The sequence below is a fragment of the Mustela lutreola genome, chromosome 1 (assembly GCF_030435805.1).
Source record: "Mustela lutreola isolate mMusLut2 chromosome 1, mMusLut2.pri, whole genome shotgun sequence".
NCBI classification, from domain to species: Eukaryota; Metazoa; Chordata; class Mammalia; order Carnivora; family Mustelidae; genus Mustela; species Mustela lutreola.
Window position 1 is genome coordinate 139119026 of NC_081290.1, and position 22049 is coordinate 139141074.

General features: G+C 42.1%; 2 protein-coding genes across 8 annotated transcripts in view; one reads left to right on the forward strand and one right to left on the reverse strand.

Moving 5' to 3' along the window:
• The window catches only part of PALLD (palladin, cytoskeletal associated protein), a 419989-nt gene that overhangs the window by 359805 nt on the left and 38135 nt on the right, over positions 1 to 22049 (forward strand). For all 6 annotated transcript variants that reach the window (XM_059174890.1, XM_059174854.1, XM_059174865.1 and 3 more), the window contains one exon: positions 19344 to 20024. In XM_059174890.1, coding sequence (XP_059030873.1) covers positions 19344 to 20024 — 681 coding nt within the window. The remainder of the gene's footprint in view (positions 1 to 19343; positions 20025 to 22049) is intronic.
• The window catches only part of CBR4 (carbonyl reductase 4), a 129818-nt gene that overhangs the window by 7017 nt on the left and 100752 nt on the right, over positions 1 to 22049 (reverse strand). Inside the window, exon 5 of one of the 2 annotated variants that reach the window (XM_059174956.1) lies at positions 4600 to 9327. The exons of the other annotated variant lie outside the window; for it this stretch is intronic. Coding sequence (XP_059030939.1) covers positions 9320 to 9327 — 8 coding nt within the window. The 3' untranslated portion in view covers positions 4600 to 9319. Of the gene's footprint in view, positions 1 to 4599; positions 9328 to 22049 lie in introns of those variants that run through there. 2 annotated transcript variants of the gene reach the window in all.

Sequence of the window (22049 nt, forward strand, 5' to 3'; positions counted from 1 at the left end):
AACACTGATTGTTTCGAACAAAATGTCAGGTTTGAAGAAGTTTTCCTAATAAGGAAGAATGATGTAATGTTCATGGAGGGGGGCCAGGTTCCCTCCGTTTGTTTTATTTACATTAGCTGAATTCCAGGGGAAAATGTGCTACAACGCATGAGGGCTGCTAACTATATTTAGCCAAACTTAGTAAGTCAAACCAGAAGGCTTTTTTTTTTTAAGTTCTATACTCATCACTTGTACCATAAGCTGTTTTTCCAGGCATCTTGTTTTTATAAAGTTTGATCAAGCATAAATAATACTTTGATTGACATTTCATCTTCTTTGAGGATGAAGACAGTATCTGTTGCAGTCTCTCTTTAACTTGGCAGGTCTTCTATGAGATGCTGTTTTTTGGGTCAAAAGATAGAAACTTAATGATAATACCATGGTTGAGAAGACTGTTAACTTGGGAGAATGGACTTTAACAAGGAGGCAAGAGCAGGTGACTATAGTCTTTCAGAAGTAACATAATACATGATGGAGAGCTGTTTCCTGCCCACTGCCTGGCCAGTTTCAATCTGGACTCCCTCCCATCTAGCAGACCTACTCTAAATATGATCATTGTCTGTGCATTTTAAGACAGTAGCCTATTGTTTTTGTACTTGGGCATTAAGACTTTGATTTAAACATTTTTATAAAATGGAGGAAAAATCTGCAGCCTTGTTTAAACCTAAAACCTTGGCTCTGTAACTTGGTCATTCCCCTCTTTTGTTGACAGGTTCAATCATTTTCGCTTTTGCTCTGTTACACGATCCAAGGCTTACATTGTATTTCATGAGAGAAAAAATTCAAATTCCTCTCCACCCCAAAGCCCGCTGTCTCTGCCTTTCACTGTGATCGGTCAATATCTGTGCTCACTGCGGCGGTCCAGGCTGCCTGTGGCCCAAACCATGGCCCTAGAATGTGAACGGTACCAGGATAAGGCTCTCTGTGGGACTGGAGTCTCCTCTTACTGCCTGAAGGAGAACGCTGTCCAAGATGCTTGGGTGCTTTCATCCATCAAGACGAGTAGCACTGAGGGTGCCCCAAACAGGCCTACCTGTGTGAATGTCTTAGAAGACTGGAATGGTTTGAGAAACACATCTTTGAAAATTTCTGATGTCACTTGCTGAGAAATCAGTAAATGCATTAGAAAATGATTAAGAGTTTGGAGGATGACTTTTTGCCACTATTGTGAACAAACCCATCACTATTCTCCCATGGCTGGTCCTGTAGAGACCAAGGCCTCAGGTTCTAAGGCTCTGTACTAGGATTTCTGTTCAGAATTTTCTTGTAAGAAGTAGTGAGGGAACTTTTAGAACCAGCGCTGTCTAGTAGCAATACAGTGTGAACTAAGATATAAGCCAAATACACAGCTTTAGTTTATTGGTAGTCATTAAAAAGAAAAAGGAAATTAGTGAAGTTAATTTTAATATATTTTATTAAACCCAATATATGAATAATACTGTTTCAACATGCAAGTAATATAAACATGTTAATGAGATCATTTTTACACTCTTTTTGAACTAATCTTGAGAATCTGTTGTGTTTTTTAGACATATAGCTCATCCCAGTTTGGACCAGCCATATTTCAAGTGCTCGATAGCCGCATGTGACTACTCGCTACCCTCTTTGGACAGCGCAGGTCTAGCAGATATAAATTAGGTATACACAAACCTCTACACTCTAAATCAAGGTAGCAGAAACTGTGTTAAATATTCTAAGGGTCCTCTCCATCTTTTCACAGCTGGAGATGAATTTACAAACCATAGGACAGGAATAAGCTAATCCCAGTTGTGGAAATGCAGTTCCTTCAGTGGGGAAGTATCTGCTGAGGACGTAACATGAGTCAGGGCCCACTTCAGACCCTGAAGCACAGCCATGTACAACTGGACAGAAAAAGTCCCCTCCCTTAAGGCACTGACCTCCCAGGGCTGGAGTAGGGGTGGGCTGAAGGGCTGGGCATTTAGGCGGTTAAGTATAAAAAAAGATACATAACTGTAGTAATTTGATGGTAAATGCCGTGAAGAAATAAAACAGGAAAAGGAATTTGAATGAGGTGGGAGTCCTCTTCTTGTTCACTTGGGTATTACATGAGTCATTTAGGAAGTGAATTAGGCTGTGTAGTGTGAAAAATGTTTTTAGTTCAGCCTAAGCAAATACTTCCTCTAATTATCAAAGTGACTCAAGAGATGCTCATTTTTCTTTAGAAGAGAATTTCGTTACTGAAAACACCAGTACCCAAAGAAATGGAAACAACTGAAGAAACTGGTTTCTATGTACTTCAAATAATAGTTTAGGATCAGGCCCCAGATGACAACATTTCTCCCCCAGGATACAACAGCTGACATAGCTAAAATATGAAGTATGGCTAAATAATACACAGAGAGACTGATAATTTAGGAAAGATTTTTGTGTTTGTTTTAACTGAGGCAAACAAATTAAATTTTTTTTTAATCTGTTCTCTTTCCACATTTGCTCAAGTAAACTTCAAAACTAATTACTTCCAAAGAATTTGGTCTCAACTATTTGTGCGTGACCCACAAATGCTGTCAACAGTATGGGACTAACTGAATAATCTAGTAAATGTGCTGAATATTAAAGTTTTGTGTTTAAAAAAAAATCTTGTTATAAAAAACGACATAACTACCATATAGTATATACCGATATGCTTTCTATGCATGGCCTGCCTTGGGAGGGAACACAAAGAATGGTTAATCGTATTCAGTTGATGCTGGGACCAGAAATTGGATTGGGAGGAAGCAAGTATGGAATAAAGACATACTTTTCCTGGTGTCCTTTTTGTATCTTTTGCTTTTTGAAGGGCATGAGTTTTTAATTTGAATGAAGCCCAATTTAGCAGGTTTTTTTTTTTTTTCTTTTATGGAACATACTTTTGGTGTCACACCTAAGAAATCTTTGCCTTACATATGGTCACAGAGATTTTCCCATTTTCTTCTTGTAATTTTATAGTTTAGGTTCATAATCAACTTGAAGATTGATATAAGTTACTTTTCACATAAGGTATGGGTTGTGGATCAAATGTTTTTTTCTTGGCACATGGAAATCAAGTAGGATTTGTTTTTGCATTTTTATCATATGCACTTTAATATAAAGAATTTAATTCCAAAAGAAGTAAAAAGGAATATTTTATAGAAAGGTCTGCAGTTACTGGTTATAATTACAAGCTCACTTTTGAAAAGAAAAGATTTTGTTAAGACTACTCTACTGATTTTCAGAAGCCATCATTATTCTTATGCTTTATCTCTAAGCCAAAAAAGTTAAATTCTGTTGGTCAAAAAGATTATGCCTGTGTCTTGTTTTTCCAACCAATTTCATAATCAAAACTTAATGGCAGTATTTTGTTATGGGTAAGAAACTGTCACAGGCCATTTGTTAAGGTAAATTTAAACTGAGTATTACATCAGCTGAATGAAAAGGGGCTATAAAGACAAGCTTTCTATCTTCAGGAGAAGGTGCGGGTACTAAAACTTCACTGGAAATGAAAGGTTATGGATGAATTTGCAATTACCACAGTTCCTTAGGGAAGCATGATGCACAGGAGCTCATCCACATCCCTCGGAAAGGAGGGATTGCTGAGAGGGGGGCATCCATCGAATGCTTTTATTTCGTTACACTGAGTCAGTCTGAGGTCACCACACCTTCTCTGTCCTGTACCAGAGCTGGGGCCAGCCTCTCTAGGTAAGTGCTGAAGCAGTGATGACTCATGGTTTGAAAATACACTAAGCAACAGGGGAGCCCATATGTCTAAGGTTCTTTCAGACTATTGAAGTGCATAAATGATTTATATTAGAGGGTTGCCATCCCTTCTTCTCTTTTCAAGTTTGGGACCATTTGAGGAATAATGAGTCAGAAAGAGAGATCCAAGCCTCAGATTTGTACTGGGGAGAACCAGAGGAGAAAAGAGATGGGTGGCTGAGCCAGGTGAGGGTGCTCATACTTGACCCCGTGGTTAAGCCGGGGTACTTGCCCATTCACAGGTAGCTAGCTTCCATAGTTCACAGGGGCAGACCCCCATCTCCCAAGAGGGAGGAGAAAGCACTCTTCTTGCAAGCAGCATGTCCTAAGGAGAGGAGAAAAGGAAGGGCTGATCCAAGCCTGCCCAGAATCACCTCCTTTACCCACCAAAAGGGGAGGATACAGACAAGGCTTCTCTTCTTCCAGAAGTCTATCATATGGCAATAGAGTAATAATTTTTTTTAAAGATTTATTTATTTATTTATTTGACAGATAGAGATCACAAGTAGGCAGAGAGGCAGACACACACACAGAGAGAGAAAGAGAGAGAGGAAGCAGGCTCCCTGCTGAGCAGAGAGCCCCTCACTCTGGTGGGCTGGATCCCAGGACCCTGGGATCATGGCCCGAGCTGAAGGCAGAGGCCCAGCCCACCAAGCCACCCAGGGGCCCCTAGAGTAATGATTTTTAAAAGATGATAGCATAATGCTCTTTAAAGGAATATTTGTGTATGTGTTTGTGTGTGTGTGTGTGTATGTGAGAGAGACAAAGATACCATAAAGGATTAATGTCCTCTGGCTTATTTTGATATTTTTGTAAATTCTGTGGATCTTTTTTTTTTTTTAAATTATCTATTTATTTGAGATAGTGAGAAAGGGAACACACAAACAGGGAGAAGGGCAGAGAGAGAGGGAGAAGCAGACTCCCCACTGAGCAGGGAGCCCGATGTGGGACTCCATCCCAGGACCCTGGGATCATGACCTGAGCCACAGGCAGACAGCAACTGGACTCAGCCACCCAGGCACCCCTCATTTACTCTTATTTTAGAGACCAAGAAATGTCCACAGCCAGAAAAAAAATCACTAGTAAATTCATAATTCTGATGTTCTATACTTATTACATTAATCCCAACTTATTTAAAAGGAATTAACAACAAATATTCACACTAATTTTGGTTCTCTGATATGAACTCTATGTGCTTCTGAGATTACAGATAATGCTTTTGTTTACTGGTCGCCACCATCAGGACAGAAGATCATACATGGAAGGTCAAGTTAGGAGTGAAAGTGTAATTTTTACATAGGACTGTTGTCCTTAGACAATAACTATCATATTTAAACTTGAAAATGAGCATCGTGCTGACAATATCTAGTCAGATATAGGGTTATATGCACACATACACACACACGTGTGTTAGAATTGTCAGGACATAAAACTGTTGTACAGACAGCTCTGCGTTATTTCTAAGCAAGGGCTCACTCCGTCCCTTTCTGAGAAGAAGGAGTCCGTGTTGGAACCTGACTGATTTATACAGCACATCTTTTCCTTTGTTCTTTGGACTATTTATCTGTCCTCTTGTTAGAAATGACTTTTTGGTTTAATCGTTAGTGAAAGCCTTTATGAAAAAAGTTTGTAACGTGGTATCTTCACTTGAGAAGCGAAACGCAAAATACCTAGTTACTAATTCAAGCTCTGTCAGTGGTCTCCTCTGGGTTACCTCAATAGATTGACCTTTCATTCTGTTGTACAAGATGATCCTGTTTCCTTCCATCTATCATTCTATGAATCTCCTGTTAACATCATTTTACAGATATTTATACTCAAGTAGCTTTTTCATTATTTGTTTTGAATTTTAAAAAGAATAATCACATCCAGGTATATATACGACTTCCCTAAAGGGAGGGCCACCTAATATAAAATTTTGTAATTGTAAAACCCAGCACTGTATGCAGCAAACTTCATTATTTACATGTTTTGGAAAAGATTAATGAAGTGCAGTAAAACAAGCTCAATACTATGGGTGACTCTACTATAAAGTTTTCTTCTTTCGAAAAGTATTTCAAGATGTTGCAGGGTTTTTATCATATAGAGAGGTCATAAATACCATATTATAGAACACTCCATTCAACAGAACGGTGGAAAAATGCCTCTTGACCATATATGGGCAAATATAACCATGTGGAACCTTCATGTAGCTGTGATACATTTCTTTAATTTTTTTAAAGAGTAATTACATTAAGTAACTAGGCCATTTTATCTAAGAATTATTTAGTGGTTTTAGTCATTTCTCAGGGAGGGAGCCTCATGGTTCTTCCCGAGACACGTTTTGATCAACTTCATTTACTGCTGGAAGGACTGGCTCTGCCTCGAGAGTGGGAAGGTCAGTCAGCAAGCGCTGCCATTACCGCAGCTCATCCTTTGGCTTCTGAGGAATGTCAAGGTCAGTTGGTCATAAGCTAAGAAAGGTCAAAGCCATTTAAAATTTAACAGTCCTTTCCCCTGGTCACAAGTTTCTTGGTGCACACTGCTAAGCTATATCTCTTGAGCTTGCCAACATGCATTTTTGAGTTTTTTTAAGAACCTCTGGATGAGTGGTTGGAATTGGTGCCTGGTGATCAGGCAATGCCTTATATCTTGGTCATTAACACGTAAACTAGCAGTGGGCAGCCTTTAAGAGAAAACCAATTACTCTTTGAGTACTCAGGTCCAGCTGTGCATTCCTCTCACTTATTTACCCTTGTGAGACTGAAATATATAGAAAATGTTATTGGCATTTTATCCTTTATTCAGAAATGTTGACCTCTTCAGCGATAGGCCTGTGTTAATAGAAATCTAAAAAAAGTCATCTTTATAAAATTAGTGTTGTTTGGAAGATAACCATTTTTTAAAATTCCAGCATATTTAAGTGGTACAATCTCTCAAAAGATGCAATAACACAACAAATTAATATTCACATGTCCAATCTTGAGAGACTAGATTGTGGATTTTATAGCTTGGAAGAACTTTAAAACATATTTTAAGGAACTATTGAAAAATAGTCTGATTTTCTATTTCACAGAAGAAGAAACTCAGACCTGTCTTAGTCAAAACTAACAATTTGTGGTGTGGTCACTTCTTATTCTTCTTCTTCTTTTTTTTTTTTTTTTTTTTTTTTAATTTATTTTCAGTGTTTCAGAATTGTTTTTGCACCACACCCAGTGCTCTATGCAATACGTGCCCTCCTTAATACCCACCACCAGGCTCACCCAACCTCCCACCCTTCTCCCCTCCAAAACCCTCAGTTTGTTTCTCAGAGTCCACAGTCTCTCATGGTTCATCTCCCCCTCCAATTTCCCCCAACTCACTTGTCCTCTCCATCTCCCCATGTCCTCCATGTGATTCCTTATGCTCCACAAGTAAGCGAAACCATATAATACTTGACTCTCTCTGCTTGACTTACTTCACTCAGCATAATCTCCTCCAGTCCCATCCATGTTGATACAGAAGTTGGATATTCATCCTTTCTGATGGAGGCATAATACTCCATTGTATATATGGACCATATCTTCTTTATCCATTCATCCGTTGAAGGGCATCTTGGTTCTTTCCACAGTTTGGTGACTGGCCATTGCTGCTATGAACCTTGGGGTACACATGGCCCTTCTTTTCACTACGTCTGTATCTTTGGAATACATACCCAGTAGTGGCATGATCACTTCTGCCAGAGAATAGCCTGGTGGCAGTTTTCCCAAGAAATAAAAAATTTGCAAAGTACAGCATGTGAAACATAAAGCATTCCCCACCTAAAACTGTACATGTGGACCGTCTCCAGGACATAGCCAAGTTGTCTCTCTGTGTAGCTGTTTCGAACTCCATTACAATGTTGATATCCCCCGGTAAAAAAGAAACAAAGGGACGGGAGTGAAAGCGTTGGGCGGAACCCACGTTAGAAAGGTGGGCTGGCTGAAGGAATCCTAGTGCACCAGGAAGTACTAGATAAGTCCTGCTGCCTTGAGAGACATAACCATAACATAATAGTTATCAGACATCTCCCTTTAAGTGCATCGCCACTACTTTCCAGCCATGTACCTTTCAGCAACTTACTTTTTAACCCTGTGCCTCAGTTTCCTCCTAAGCAAAACGGAGATAATAAAAGAGGCTTTCTCTCCTTAGGTTTTTATAAAGATTCAGTATAGTTGGTATAGGTTAAGTACTCCTAACTGTGTCTGGTACGTAGCAAGTGCTTAGTAAGTGTTCTCTGTGATCTGTAGTAGTAGTGGTGGTGACGAAGCTGCTGGTGTGGCAGCAGTAGTAGTCACGATTAATTAAAGTATTTGTTTTGAGGGTTTTTTTTTTCTTTTTTTTTAAAAGATTTTATTTAATAGAGTGCTAGTGGGGGGAGGGGCAGAAGGAAAAAGAGAGGCAGACTCCCCACTGAGCAGGCAGCTCAACATGGAACTGGATCCCAGGATCCTGGGATCATGACCTGAGCCCAAGACAGACACTTAACCAACTGAGCCACCCAGGAGTCCTGAGTAAAGTCTTTGGAGGAGGGCCTCCCCTGGGTATTTCAGGTACCCAGAATAGATGTTCTTCTGGGAATATTTAGTTATTAAGACAAGAGCACTGTGTTGTCTTTTACTGTGTGACCTTTAAAATAGAAGCTCCGGGAATGTTATGTGTCTTAAGAATTAATATGTTTATAATTTATATGTCTTATAGAATTTTATAGATTTTAAACATATTTTTTTCTGCACAAGGTTAAAAAATTAGTCAAAGTCCCAGCATAGGAGACCATGAAATTCAAAAATAAGACTTCCTCCACTTCATTCTATTCTCACTCTCCAGAGATCAACATTTTCAAAAGCCATTTGTTTTCAGACCTACTGATGGCTTCTTTCACAATTTTATGAACAAGATATGTATTCATTACTTACTGATGGCTCAATTTCAGGAAGTGCTATCAATTTTTTTGAAGATTTTATTTATCTGAGAGAGAGAGAGAGTGGAGGGGGCAGCGGGAGGAGGAGGGAATCTCAAGAAGACTCTGCTGAGCCAGGAGCCGGATGCACAGCTCGATCTCACAACCCTGAGATCACGACCTGAGCCGAAATCGAGAGTTGGTCACTTAACTGACTGAGCCACCCAGGTGGCCTATTAATTTTTAATATTATTCTTACCAGCAAGAAGCTGTCATTAGGCCTTTGGCACTGACCAGCTGCATACCCTGTGTTGGTTAACCTCTCTCTGTTTCTATTTCCATGTCTATAAAATAAGGAAATTGGACTGGTTGGTCTCTAAGGTTACTTCTTTCAAAGTGTTAGAGAGTATTTGAACTAACTTAAGCGCCCCCCCCCCCCAAAAAAAAATGGCAGAGAGGAGCAGTTATTTTGTACATGGGATTCACAGATAAAACTGATCTGTGGCCTCTCTGGATCTAGGTGCTAAAATTGATAGTGTCCCATTTTTACCTCTCTTGGCTTTTCTCCCCAAAGTGGCTTCTTTGTATGTACGGGGTTCCTTTCTGTAGACTCTTCCATGGCAGCCAGCACTTCGGAGGGATTCTGTCCTTTTAGTTATCTGTCAAAGGACAAAGGGACACATTTCCCTCTCGTCTTAAGTCTGAAAAATCCTGATTGACCCAGCCTGACCTGGATCATATATTCTTCCTGGAATGATTTGGTGAAGCCAGCAATGACTGGCTAGACCTGGGTCACATGCTCACCCTGTGACCACGGGTTGGGGATTATGGCTGGCCGACCCACAAGGAATAGAGTAGAAGCTGGTCTGTAACAGAAGGGATGAACTAACTGCTTTGTACAACACGAAGGGAAGAATGGTAGATAATAAAAGCAGATGTCCACGCCTCTTGCAGTTTCAGGAAACTGATTTTAAGAAGAACTCACCCCAGGGCGCCTGGGTGGCTCAGTCAGTTAAGCATTCACCTCTTCATTTTGGCTCAGGTCATGACCTCAGAGTCATGAGATCAAGCCCCACATAGGGCTCTGTGATCCGTGTAAAGTCGGCTTGAGATACTTTCGCCCTCTCCTTCTGCCCCTCCCATTCTTGCTCTCTCTCTAAAATAAATAAATCTTAAAAAAGAAGAAGAAGAAGAAGGAACTCATCCAGTTCTCCACCAGCTAGTGAGTCATCACTTGCTTTTATGAATGCTTACCATGGTGTCACCAACCAATGGCCTCATTCTCCTTCCAGGAAAAAAGCATGACCTCCACCTACACATTCTTTAACTTAGTATCAGCCAGTTGCAACTCCTGGCAGTGCTTCCACAACATTTGAAAAATGAGTCTGGATATCAGCGCAAAATTGCGGGCAGACATCATCAGTGCCTCCGATTCCAGCCCTAGCACAGCTGCCCCACACAGTTGTGCAGTTTTGTTCACACCCTGCTTGTTAGGTCTTTGTGACCTGCTACACAGTGGACACACAGAGAGCCATTTCCTCTTTCTGTATGGGGACCGGCTTCATTATCTCAGGAGACAATCTATGCTTTGAAAAAGAACATGACAGCAATGGGGAGAACGGGCCCTTCTAAAGAAAAGAAATGCCTAGAGATGACTAAAGTTCTCACCAAGTTCTGAAAATATTCTGAGACACTTTTCCTCAAGGTAAACATAAACTCGAGGCGCTTCTGACCGATAACCAAATAAAATAGAAAATGGGCACTGGTACAGGCTTCCGCTGCCTGGAACCCGGTGGGAGTGCGGCACAGATGCCAAATTGGGAACTGTGCTACCAGCTTCACAAACACTCCCTTTTGGGGGATGGGAGTTTCATATTTTGGATACTAAAAACCAGAACTAAGTCCCGTCATCCTTATAAGAGCTCTGGTGGTGTCACCTTTCCCATATTTCGCCTAAAACGATGCCTGGCCAGCCGAACATTGCAGTAATCACCAGGAGAGCACAGAGAACCCACACCTGGTTCTAGAAGATCTGGTTCATGGGTATGGGTGGAGGATGTCACTGCCAAGCCCTGATAGCACTGTGCCAGCCTTGAGGAGGACCGGTGCGGCTTGCAGGAGGGAGGAAGAACTGCTAGATATTACCAGGACTTCAAGGAAAGATAGCTGTTGAAAGGGGCACAAAAGGTTGAAGACCGTCTCGGTGGATGAAGAGGAATCGGTAGGGGTGGGCCTTCCCAAAGAGGGTAGGACATGCAAGAAGCCTAAGAAGGAAAACCCAACATGAGTTTGGGGGGCAATGAGACTAATTTGGGAGGATGAAAATCTGGAGATCGAGCTAGGAGAAGTTAGGACTGCTTGGGGCCAAATTGCGGGACTCTTTGAATTATCATGTGTTATTAGGGGGAGGAAATTAGGGGAGAGGGGCACCCTGTGTTAGGTGTGATGGGTTTATGTTCCATGAACTGGGCAGCAGAACTGAATTTGGGATTGGGCTCTGGGTCAGAGACAGATTAGGGGGTGATCAGGAAGTTCTCAAGTTGGGGGGACACCCACAGGAGGTGAGAGAAGAAGCTTTGAGGAAAGGGTACAGTATCAAAGGCAGGAGAATAAGGACAGTGGTGGCAGTGAGGATGATGGCAGGGAGAAGAGTGCTTCGAGAAGGGGAGGGTGAGTGCTTATGTACTCTGTGCAGAGGGAGCGAGAGTGAGGACAGAGACTGGACTGACACTCCCAGCTTACAGATCCAGAGCAAGAGGTAACCGGATTTATGGTCAAGGAAACACCTTAATTTTTAGGAGGTTTACAAAATCTGGCCAAGGGACAAAAAGGTGTTCTGGTGGAAAGAGGGTAAAGGTCTATTAACAGAATGCTGAGTGCTCCTGAGCCCCTGAACGAACCGGTTCACGTTTCTGTAAGGGAGAACCTTCTAGCAGAAACGCATCCAACCCAATTCCCACGGGAGCTGTTCTGAGACACACAAAACCCCAAAGCTATTTTTCTTGACTTATGGACAGGATTGATCTGTAGAATATATCTGCATTAAGAAAAAAAAATGCCATTAATGTTAACTGGTGAGGTGATGATTGTTTACAGAGTAAGAGTATCCTTCCTTTGATGAGATAAGAGTCATTTGTGGAATGATTTTCGTTTCCTTCTCTAATGCCTTCAAAATCTATTTCTGTTTACCAGGAAATAACATATTTGTTTTTCAAAAACAGTTTCATGGATGTGAAAACAGCTTATGCATAGGAACGATAGATATATATGAATAAAGATGAGGCTTGGACTTGGTTAGTTGTTTATGAGTTCCTTTTACTGTCAGTTTTTCCATGTTTGAGTGTTACTGGACCAAAGAGGAAGGATAATAAAATCTGAAAGTTGATTAGGACCTTACAGATACTACATTATAAATTCCCACTTTCAAGCTGAGAAACTGGGCCCCTGATAGGATAAGCCAATTATCCAAAGTCATAAACAGCTGGTGGCTGAATTGGAGTTGGACTATTTGAACATTTCTCCAGTTGACTCTGTGCTCTTACGTGTAAACAGCCTGTGTGATAGAGGCTGTATCCGGACGCTCTCTCTGCTCCCTCAGAACAACGCAGCCGTGTGTATGTCCGAGTGCCGCATCGCCTGATGGAACAGCTAGTTCTGTACAGTAGAGAACTCTCAGGATTTTAATTAAATCCAGCAAGTACTTACTGAGCTTCTTACATGTGAGCACAAGGAGACACTGAAGATAAAACATGGAAGGGGTAGAGAAGTGACAGAATTGCTGTTTTGTTCTCCGAGTATATCAAGGCCGTTGGTGAATAGGTATAGAATACAGCCACTTGGTGAGCAGATGATGGTTAGCTCTTTGGAAAGATAAGGCACTTTGCCTCTAGTGGTAACACATTCTTGCAAGTACAAAATGCGCACCGTTGTTTTAGATGCATTCGGTTCAGCAAACATAAACTAAAACGGAAATGACACAGAAGGGATGGCACAAGCCTCCCAATGATTAAGTGGAAATTTGAGGAAAAGTTTATCATGAAACCCTAAAATATGCCATGAATCTTCATCTCATTATAAGACCTAAAGTTAAGTATTTGTCCACCTTTTATTCCCCCAATTTTTTAAAATCTCGGAGAAATTTAAATGCTTAAGACCTGGAAGTTCCTCAGCATCTGTCTCACAGGGAGCTTTTTTTGATGTTTCAATTAGAAATGAGATCATGGGTGTTGCCTCAGGTATTGACAGAAAAGGCTAGAAAGCAGATTTCTCTTCAAAAGTGTATTTTGTCTAGGTGAAGAAGTAATCCCAAACATTTTCCATTGGGAACAGTCCACATTAATTTCTGTTCAGTCTGACGTATTCACACAGTTTTTCTAAGATTCGGCAGTTAATATCTTCCTGCTGTTTCCACTAGGCTATGCAGTAACAGAAATGAAAATTATTTAAGGCATTTAACTGTGATGTGGAATTGATGCTTTTAGAGCCTGACCTCACATTCCTCCCTTAAAAAAGGCTGAGGCTGGGACACCAAATTCCACCTCATTCGGATTCATCAGGCTCATTCCTTAGGACTGAGAAACACCATCAGCATCAAAGGGTACAATCCTTTTGGTAGGACTGGAAATGCTTTGGACTCATTCTACAGCCTTCACAGAGCCAGACGACCATTTATGTACCCCACAGAGAGTTGCACCCCCACAAACCTCCTAAAGGAGAATCCTCTGCATCCAGGAAGCCAGCTGCAGGATTCCTGGTCTGAGGCACAGCTCAGGTCAATGTCGGCCCTCAGGAGCACACCAGCCCAGCCTCTCAGTCCGTATTTCCTGAGCTATGTGAGAGATGCAGCCATCCTTTGATATTCTGGAGACGTTCCCAGGAGGATTATGATTTGGTCAGCTGTCGCTCCCTCTCTTTCTCATGGTACATAGAATGACTTCAAATAGACATCAGCTTTATATATGAAGACATAAAGAGCTCCTGTTTTTCTGTAGCAGAGCCAAAGGCAGTTCTTATTCTAAGTGGAAAGGACAAGTCTTTTCTAAGAGAGACTCAAGTCGTGTGCTGATTTCACTCAGGTCACTTCTTCCCTGAACCCTCCTATGTAATTAATAATGTTCCATCCTGGCCCTATCTAGAGAGTCGGGATGATTTACAAAAGGCTCAGAATAAATTGAAGATCAAAGAATGTGGTTTTTCTAAAGAAACCTATGTCATTTTGCAATGAATGTTAAACACACATCCCCAAGCAGTGTCAATTTTAATTTGATTTTCACATTCTCTTGTTGATGGTACTTTGTAAAAAATCCAAATCTTTTATCCCAGCCCTCTCCCCCAACCTTGGGGGGAATGTATTTAAGTTCTTAGCTATTTTTGGACTTACCACCTCCCTAGAACCCAGTGTAGTACATCCTCATTTGGCTTATATTAACTCATTTTTATTGTGTAAATGATTGTTCTCAAGATTGTGATTTATGTACCTTTCACCAAGGGGGCAGGAATAAGTTAGTGCTAAACAAAGCAAGTTGTTAGATATTACCCTCACCAAGCGTACCTAGTTTATATGATACGAAGACATAAAGTCTGAGTAATAGAAGCAAAAACAAGAAGTTGAAGTGTGAATGTAATAAAGTAGCTGGAACTGCAGTGCTCCCTGAACTGAAGGCCTTGGAGAAGTTTTATATTCTATTTTATATGTTCCGAGTTAATATATTGAGTTTTCTCATACATCTGATACTGAGCTAATCCCAGCCAGTGTTGTGGGAACACCCGGTTTATTCCCTAACTCACTTACCTACCTTCATTTGAAAATGCTTACAATTCCCCAGTCCAGTATGGGGCCCTCCTATTGTAGGCCTCCCCTCCCGAATGCACCTGATGGACTGAGGTATAGAAATCGCAGCCAGAAATGAACTGGGTCTCTGTCACTGACAGTGTACGTCTGCCAACGTGCCGTTCAATTGTGTGTTCTGAGGGCGTCGGGTTAGTGTTATGAGGATGCTAGAGGTCATTGCCTTTGCCTTCAAAGTGCCTATAAACAGCAGGACCAGCAGAGCTCTTGGTTCAGGGGGCGCGGTCCTTCACCTCTTCATCAAACAATGGCTTCTGCAGTCAAATGCTCTACCACTGAGCTATACCCCCAAAACAATGGCTTCTGTATCCCACAATAAAAAAATGAAAGAAAACATAAATCAAAAGCATATTTATTCTGAAAGCACAAATGTTTTCCAGCTTCAGATCCCAAGAGTTTCTCCAGACAATTATAAATACTCGATCTTTATTAATACGAGCAGAGGATAAATTGCTTCTTACAATCCAGACATTGTTCCAGAGAGACAAACTGGGAATTTCCAATTTACATAAAAGTTGTTTTCCAGAAGTTTACTTTCACATGATTTATTTTGAGCTTGGGCTACAGTTCCCCAGAGAAAAAGTGATATGTAGTAATAATAAGCTAACATTTTAATAAACCTTTTTTTTCTTGTTATTGAGCACTTTGGAGAGAATGATGTAGTGCAAGGCTTTCGAACCAACCAGCCCTTCACATCCAGGTTCTTCCCTTAGACAAATTACTTGACTTCACTAATCTATGGAGAATTTTTTAAATGAGGATGAAAATACCAACCTCCCAGGATTGCTGAAAATAAGTCAGTCCAGTGCCAGGTGCATGACTCGTGCTGCCTTTTATCTCCTGCCCCTGCTGTGGCTTTATGAGTACAAGAAGGACCACCACTTGCGGTGGGAACAGATAAAAAGGAAAATCCCCTTGCAGTAAGTAGAACATTATCTCCATTTTTTCTTAGAGTCCGTTTTGTACAGTAACACAAACTGATGTGGTGGTTCTCTCCTGCCATGTAATGTTTCTTGAGCTCGTGCTGTGCACCAGGCACGGTGCCCCCTGAATCCTCACAGTGACCCTGCAGTTAGTAGCTGGTGGACTTGTGTTCCCAGTCAGTGCCATCAGACTTGACTCCAGCCTTTTTCTTCTGTACCACACAGTTACTTGGCTGGTTACATTTTCCCAAGGCTGCTTTAATCTAGTAGCAAGAGAGATTACTGAGTTGGAAAGTGAACTGGGTTCTGCATCTCTATTTATCCCTGTCAGATCTAAATCTCTGCCCCATCCAAATGTCTGTAAAACTCTTCTAGATAAAATCTGCTTCCAAACCCTTGGGGTGGGAGAGGGAAGTTGTGATTTTCTGGAACGCAAAAGGGGAATCCACTGAGTTAGTATTTACATATTCACTTTCTGAGCTGCGAAGATTTGCTCATCTTTGCACTGTTTTACCCTAAGAAGAATCAAGTTTGAAGTCAGATATTCTTAAACATATTCTTACATGTGTAAAAATTTAAAACTTTGATGATTCCGATCCTTAAGGCCCTCATGCTGTGGCTGTTTGGAGGCATGAGTGGAGAAAGTTCTTAGAAGGGAAGATAACCACAGAATTTTTTTTTTTTTTTTTAATCACATTGGAGGTGGGGGTTCTTCAATGTTGACATGCCTGGTGTGGTTAAAGATCTAACCTGGCTCCACAGGTAACATGCTCTGTGACCTTGAGTATGTTACCTGAAGTTTCCCCATTTGTTAATGGGCTGTGATGGGTGCATAACAGAAGTCCAGACATCTCATTTCCTTAAATATCAAAGATTTTTGAATTGAAGGAGGGATAGGAGTAGGAAATTTCTTAGACTTTTGAATTGGGGTTGTGGTAGGAGGGAAAAAGGCTGGGGGGAGGCGGGTGGTTGATGGAGTAGTTGTGCAGAATGAGAGACTTTTAGTACACCGGTCAAGTTCTCCTTGTGACTAGAGCTGTCCAGACCTCTTAACTTTTCAGCCTTGACACAGTACTTCCAAGAGGTTCAATGTAGTTTCATTTTCAGAAAAAAGACCGCAGGAAAAAATGGGGACACCAGAAAAGTGATGAATTTTTATAACATTTAAGTAATTTCCAAAGGCTTTTTCTGGTACCTTTCCTTCCCTCTTTATCTCTGTGAAAATCAAAGTTTATAAAAATAACTTAATGAGGACAGAGAAAATGACTTAGAATTGTGCATTTCATCATCTCAGAATCCAGGTGTCAGATCCATTTAACTCAAGTATTCTTTAAAATACTATGATTTGCCAGAAGCCAAGCCAGATACTTCATGATTCGGAATAACCGTTTTACTCTCCCTTCTCACTCTCCAGTTCTCTGCATATTTCATTCTTCACCCAGTGCAAAATGGGGGCGTAAAATCCTAGCAAAGTTCTTCACTGCAATATCTACTAGTAACTAAATCACTAGAATACCTGTTCATTTCTTATGAAATGCTACTTAAGACTTTCTTGAACTATCACTTATTATGAAAAGTAGCATCTCAGCAGCTTTAAGCCCTCAGAGGTTAACAAACTTGGTCGTGGTTCTTAATGGCCAGATGAGTAGGCTTGACCCCCGGAGAGTTAGAATATAGTGGTGGTCTGGGCTTGCCTGCCCTGGCTTCTTTGAAGACTGTCTTCTCAGGAGCCACTCCCTAATCTTGATGGAGAGGAGTCCTCACACCACATATAGGGAATGATGTAAGTCTGAAGCAGCCTTGCCAGAGCCACTAAACACAGCTCTTTGCAGACACCAGGCCAAGCTCAAAATACCTTACAACACAGCTGAGGCCATGGTGAGCCCAGCTGGCCAGACCACAGGAGCAGTGTTTCTGAGGAGGGCTACCACTCCCAACCCAGGTACACAGGTTCCCTGATGTTCATGAGGAACATTCGAGGACTAGGATGTATAGGTAGGAAATAAGGTGATAGAACAGGCAGGAAGATCAGAAAGGAGCATTTGGGGATGCAGGGTGAGAGTGCTAGATGATGGGTTTTAGAGCTATTGGGTGGTTTTTATGAGTTCTATTCCTGGGCCAGTTCTAAATACATGCATGCAGGAGCACATGTGCTGGACAGTGTACCCAAACCGCACTGACATCTGGTACATCAGCATCTGGTGAATTCTAGCAGTGGCATGGCTGCTTTTAGAAGGCTCCAATTGAGTTCCATAGGATTGACCCCACAAAGTTCTTTGTTGTTGAAATCTTTGATGCTCTGCACAGATGAAGCATACAGAGCCATCTATATACTTTATATACATAACAGAACCATCTAATTTATACTTTTCAGTTCCCATGAAAGCATTTCTTGTTCTTTTTGTGGATTTAAGTCTAATTAGCTCACTGGATAATTATAGAAGGAAATGGAAGACAAGATGTTCCTATATCTAATGATACTTTGCTAAGAGAACTATGTCTTTATTTTTTATTTTTTTACTTTGATCAGCATTTTCAATTCCTTTTGTTGCTTTGTTTCTAAAAGCTTGATTTTAAAAATTAAATACTGTGGATAAGGAGATTTGGGGGGGGGTTGTTTTTTAGTTTTAAAAGGCTTAAAGTTAGGAATATGGCTTTGCCTATTCATGGCTGTTCTAGTTGCTTGCTATAGTGCCACCTTCTGTTGAAGTTTCTTTTGACAGCCATTGGTCACTGAATAAAGGAAAATCATCTTGGATGTAAAATTCAGCTAACCTGGAAAGCTTGACAGAGTAAAACAGAGTTGGACTTTAGCTAATTGCTAGCTGCTTACAAACTTTTGTAAAAATTAAAATTCAAACTATCTCTTCTCAGTGGAAAATAATTGGGGAATTAAAGCTGCATTTTTTTTTTTTAAGATTTTATTTATTTTTTTGACAGATCACAAGTAGGCAGAGAGGCAGGCAGAGAGTGAGAGAGGAGGAAGTAGGCTCCCTGCTGAGCAGAGAGCCCAATGCAGGACTCCATCCCAGGACCCTGGGATCATGACCTGAGCCGAAGGCAGAGGCTTTAACCCACGGAGCCACCCAGGCGCCCCTAAAGCTGCATTGTTAATTATAAGATAATTTGGTATTGCTTATTGAACACTTTTGGTATTGCTTATTGTTAATTATAAGATAATTTGGTATTGCTTATTGAACACTATCTTATTAAAGATAGGTGTCATTTGTGTATTTTAGACATGGTGCAAAATATCAGTGTGTATTAAGATTTGTATAAATGGCACTTCAGGATTTACTGCTAAAATTTTGGTGACAGTAAATTCTATATACGTTTTTATAGGCAACAAATGCAGAAATTATTCTCCCCTAAATCACTCTGTGGTATTTACTGATTGCACAGTTGACAGCACTAAGGTAGGCAAATTGCCACTAACCCAAATGTTCCAAAGATAACTTGTCTTTTCTTTTAACTTTCTCCTTATGATAGAATTCTCTTCCAAAAATTTGACCACAAATGAAAGGACTGAGAACTCATGTCAAAAGTTTTTCTCTTCATATTTCTGGTTCTGTTAAAATGAAATATGGCTCCTGGAAGTCAGACAAAATTTCCATCAGCGGATTTTGTAAACTGATTTTGGATCATCTTAGGTAGGACTCAAATTAGACCTTGAGGTAACCGATTATACTTAATTTGCTTAGCGCTTTGTCCGGAATTCCTAACGGGGACACACTTCACACTTCAGGCTAAATGCCTTGTGCGTTATTCGGAGCGGGGAAGGGTCTGGAGCTGGCGAACGTCCGAGAGTCCGTCCACAGGTTCCCCTCACGGCCGGCTGAGAGCAGTCCTTCTACCTCCCTCTCTGAAGGTGTCGCTTTTCTCTCTCTCTCTCTCCCCCCCGCAGGGACCCTCTGAAAATCCAGCAACTCCAGAACCAGATCCGCCTGGAGCAGGAGGCGGGCACGCGGCACCCCCCGCCCGCCGGCGCCCCGCGCAGCGCGCCCCCCTCGCCGCCCTTCCCGCCGCCGCCCGCCTTCCCCGAGCTCGCGGCCTGCGCGTCGCCCGCCTGCCCGGAGCCCATGAGCGCGCTCGCCCCCCGCTCCGCGCCCGCCATGCAGTCGTCCGGCTCCTTCAACTACGCGCGCCCGAAGCAGTTCATCGCAGCCCAGAACCTCGGCCCCGCGTCGGGCCATGGCACGCCGGCCTCCAGCCCCAGCTCCTCCAGCCTCCCGTCGCCCATGTCCCCGACGCTGAAGCAGTTCGGCCGCGCGCCGGCGCCGTCCTTTGCGCAGTCCTTCGGCGCCGCTGAGGCCGAGGCTCCGTGGTGCCAGTCCTCGCCGTCGCCCCCGCCGCCGCCGCCCCCGGTCTTCAGCCCCACGACGGCCTTCCCGGTGCCCGACGTGTTCCCGCTGCCGCCGCCGCCACCACCGCTCCCCAGCGCGGCCCCGGCCGCCCTGTGCACCTCGCCCACCGCCCGCTTCGGCCACAGCCAGACGCCCGCGGCCTTCCTCAGCGCCCTGCTGCCCTCGCAGCCGCCCCCGGTGGCGGTCAACGCCCTAGGCCTGCCCAAGGGCGTCACCCCCGCGTGAGTGACAGCCGCACCCCCTCGCCTCCCCACCCGCTTGCCCGCCCCCCACACCCCTACCCTAGTGCGCCCGCTAATCCACAACCCAGGGTAGGTTCCTCCGTCCTCTCGTGTTTCCTTCCGTCAGGGTTCAGAGTCTCATCGCGGCAGCTTTACCAGCGATTCTCCCTTAGCTATTTTACCGTTACCAAGATCAGTACTTTCTCTTCTGCGTTAAGCAGTTGAAGACTCTTCGTCAGACACTCCCCAAAATCCACGCCGGGCTCTTGATAATTTTGATGGCTGGGGCGTTAGCTACCACGTAGAGTCGTGCTAAGCAATCACGCGCCTTACCTCATTTGATTCACTCCCGAGAGCTATCGCTGGCTCACTGACAGCTGAGGGTTCCCGGAAGGAATCTGCTCAGGGTCCCTCTAGCCCCTCCACGGAGATCCAAATGCCCGACTCCAGATCCATGCTCTTACCAACGAACCACGTATCTCAGTACCTCAGATCAGGACTGTAGTAACTGGAGGGGCTTGGGTATTAAGTATACACCTTATGTTTTTGAAATCTCTACATTAACAATTAAAAAGTAAGTCTTTACATATATGTAAATGGAGGGGAAGGGAGAGAGACACGTAAATGTCTGTGTCATGCATACGGGTGAGGACATGCGAGATCTAGTGAAGAAATGATGTGCCAGTTCTGTCCCCTGACTAACCCTAATCTCTAGGTAGACTACATGGATCCTCCGTCTCAGTTTTTCTGTTTGCAGATAATAAGGACTTGTCTTTCCTTATGTCACAGTGATGATGTGGCAGCCATTGGAAGTCTTTAAATAGAAAATCTACAAGGATAAATAAGATGACCTCTACAAAAGTACATGAAAGCCTTCAAAAGAAATCTATCAGATAGGTGTTTGGCCCATATTATTGATGACTAGCACATACGCATTTTATGAAGAGCTCAAAAGCAAGTACCATTCAGCAAAGGTGAAGCCAATTCCTGCATCTCTGAAATAAACTCTGAAATCCTACTTCAGAGTCTCCTAGAATCCAAATATTGCTCAGGGAGAAAAGAAAGAAATTCTCCTCGAGAAAAAAATGAGAAGACCTTAGAATTTAGGTACTTTTCATTCTGTGAAAAATTGCCCATTTGGGGATGTACTAACACATTAGACATGAGCATTGCCATGTTTGCTTTTGGCAAGATGTATGGAGGAGCTTCTGTTAGCAAGCTCTTGTTTCATTAGCTACTTTCTAAATGTTGATTGCATGGATTCTATATTTGAATCTGGCTTCTTCTCAAATCTTTATTGGAAAAAGCTCAAATGAATATATAAGTAGAATAAAGGAGAAGAGTTTGTATAGTAATGTTGCGATAATGGGCTTCTGCTGAAAGTTGAGTGAGTCAGCCTGTCTGAGAAAATGTTTTTCTCCCCTCTTCTTGGGAGAAAATGTTCTTCTCCCCTCTAAAAGGTTTTCTTTTATTTGGCTGCTAGGAAATGAAGTATTCTCTTGCCACAAAGAAGCTAACGGTTAGATTGAAAAAGTGGGAGTTTGTTGCTCGATACTGTTTTGTCCCTCTTACTAGGAAATGGTACTAAATCTTGCTTACCAGGAAGAAAAACACTTGTCTGTGTAATATCTCTCCTACTGAACAAAGACTAGACTGTCAAAGGTATTGGGTTGTCCTACGTTTTATCATCTTAAGTAGAAACAGTAGTATTTTCTGATCTTTGAAATTCTCTTAAGAATATATGCAGTTTTAAGAGCTTAACTCAAGTAAAAGAAATATTTTCTCTTATCTATTATAGTTATTAATTTAATGGAGTAAAACATTTTATGAGTGTTACTACTAAAGAATCTGGCACCTCCTGCCATTTCTTAAAAAAGTAATGGAGAAGTCATGCTAGCTTTGTGGATATCTATGGAAAACTGTACCCAAAGTTAGACACTGTGGCACCAAAGATAAATGGCAATACAGACTGCAGATTTTTATCTCTATGCCAGTCCAATAAGCCACTATTGTATGGTTTCCCTT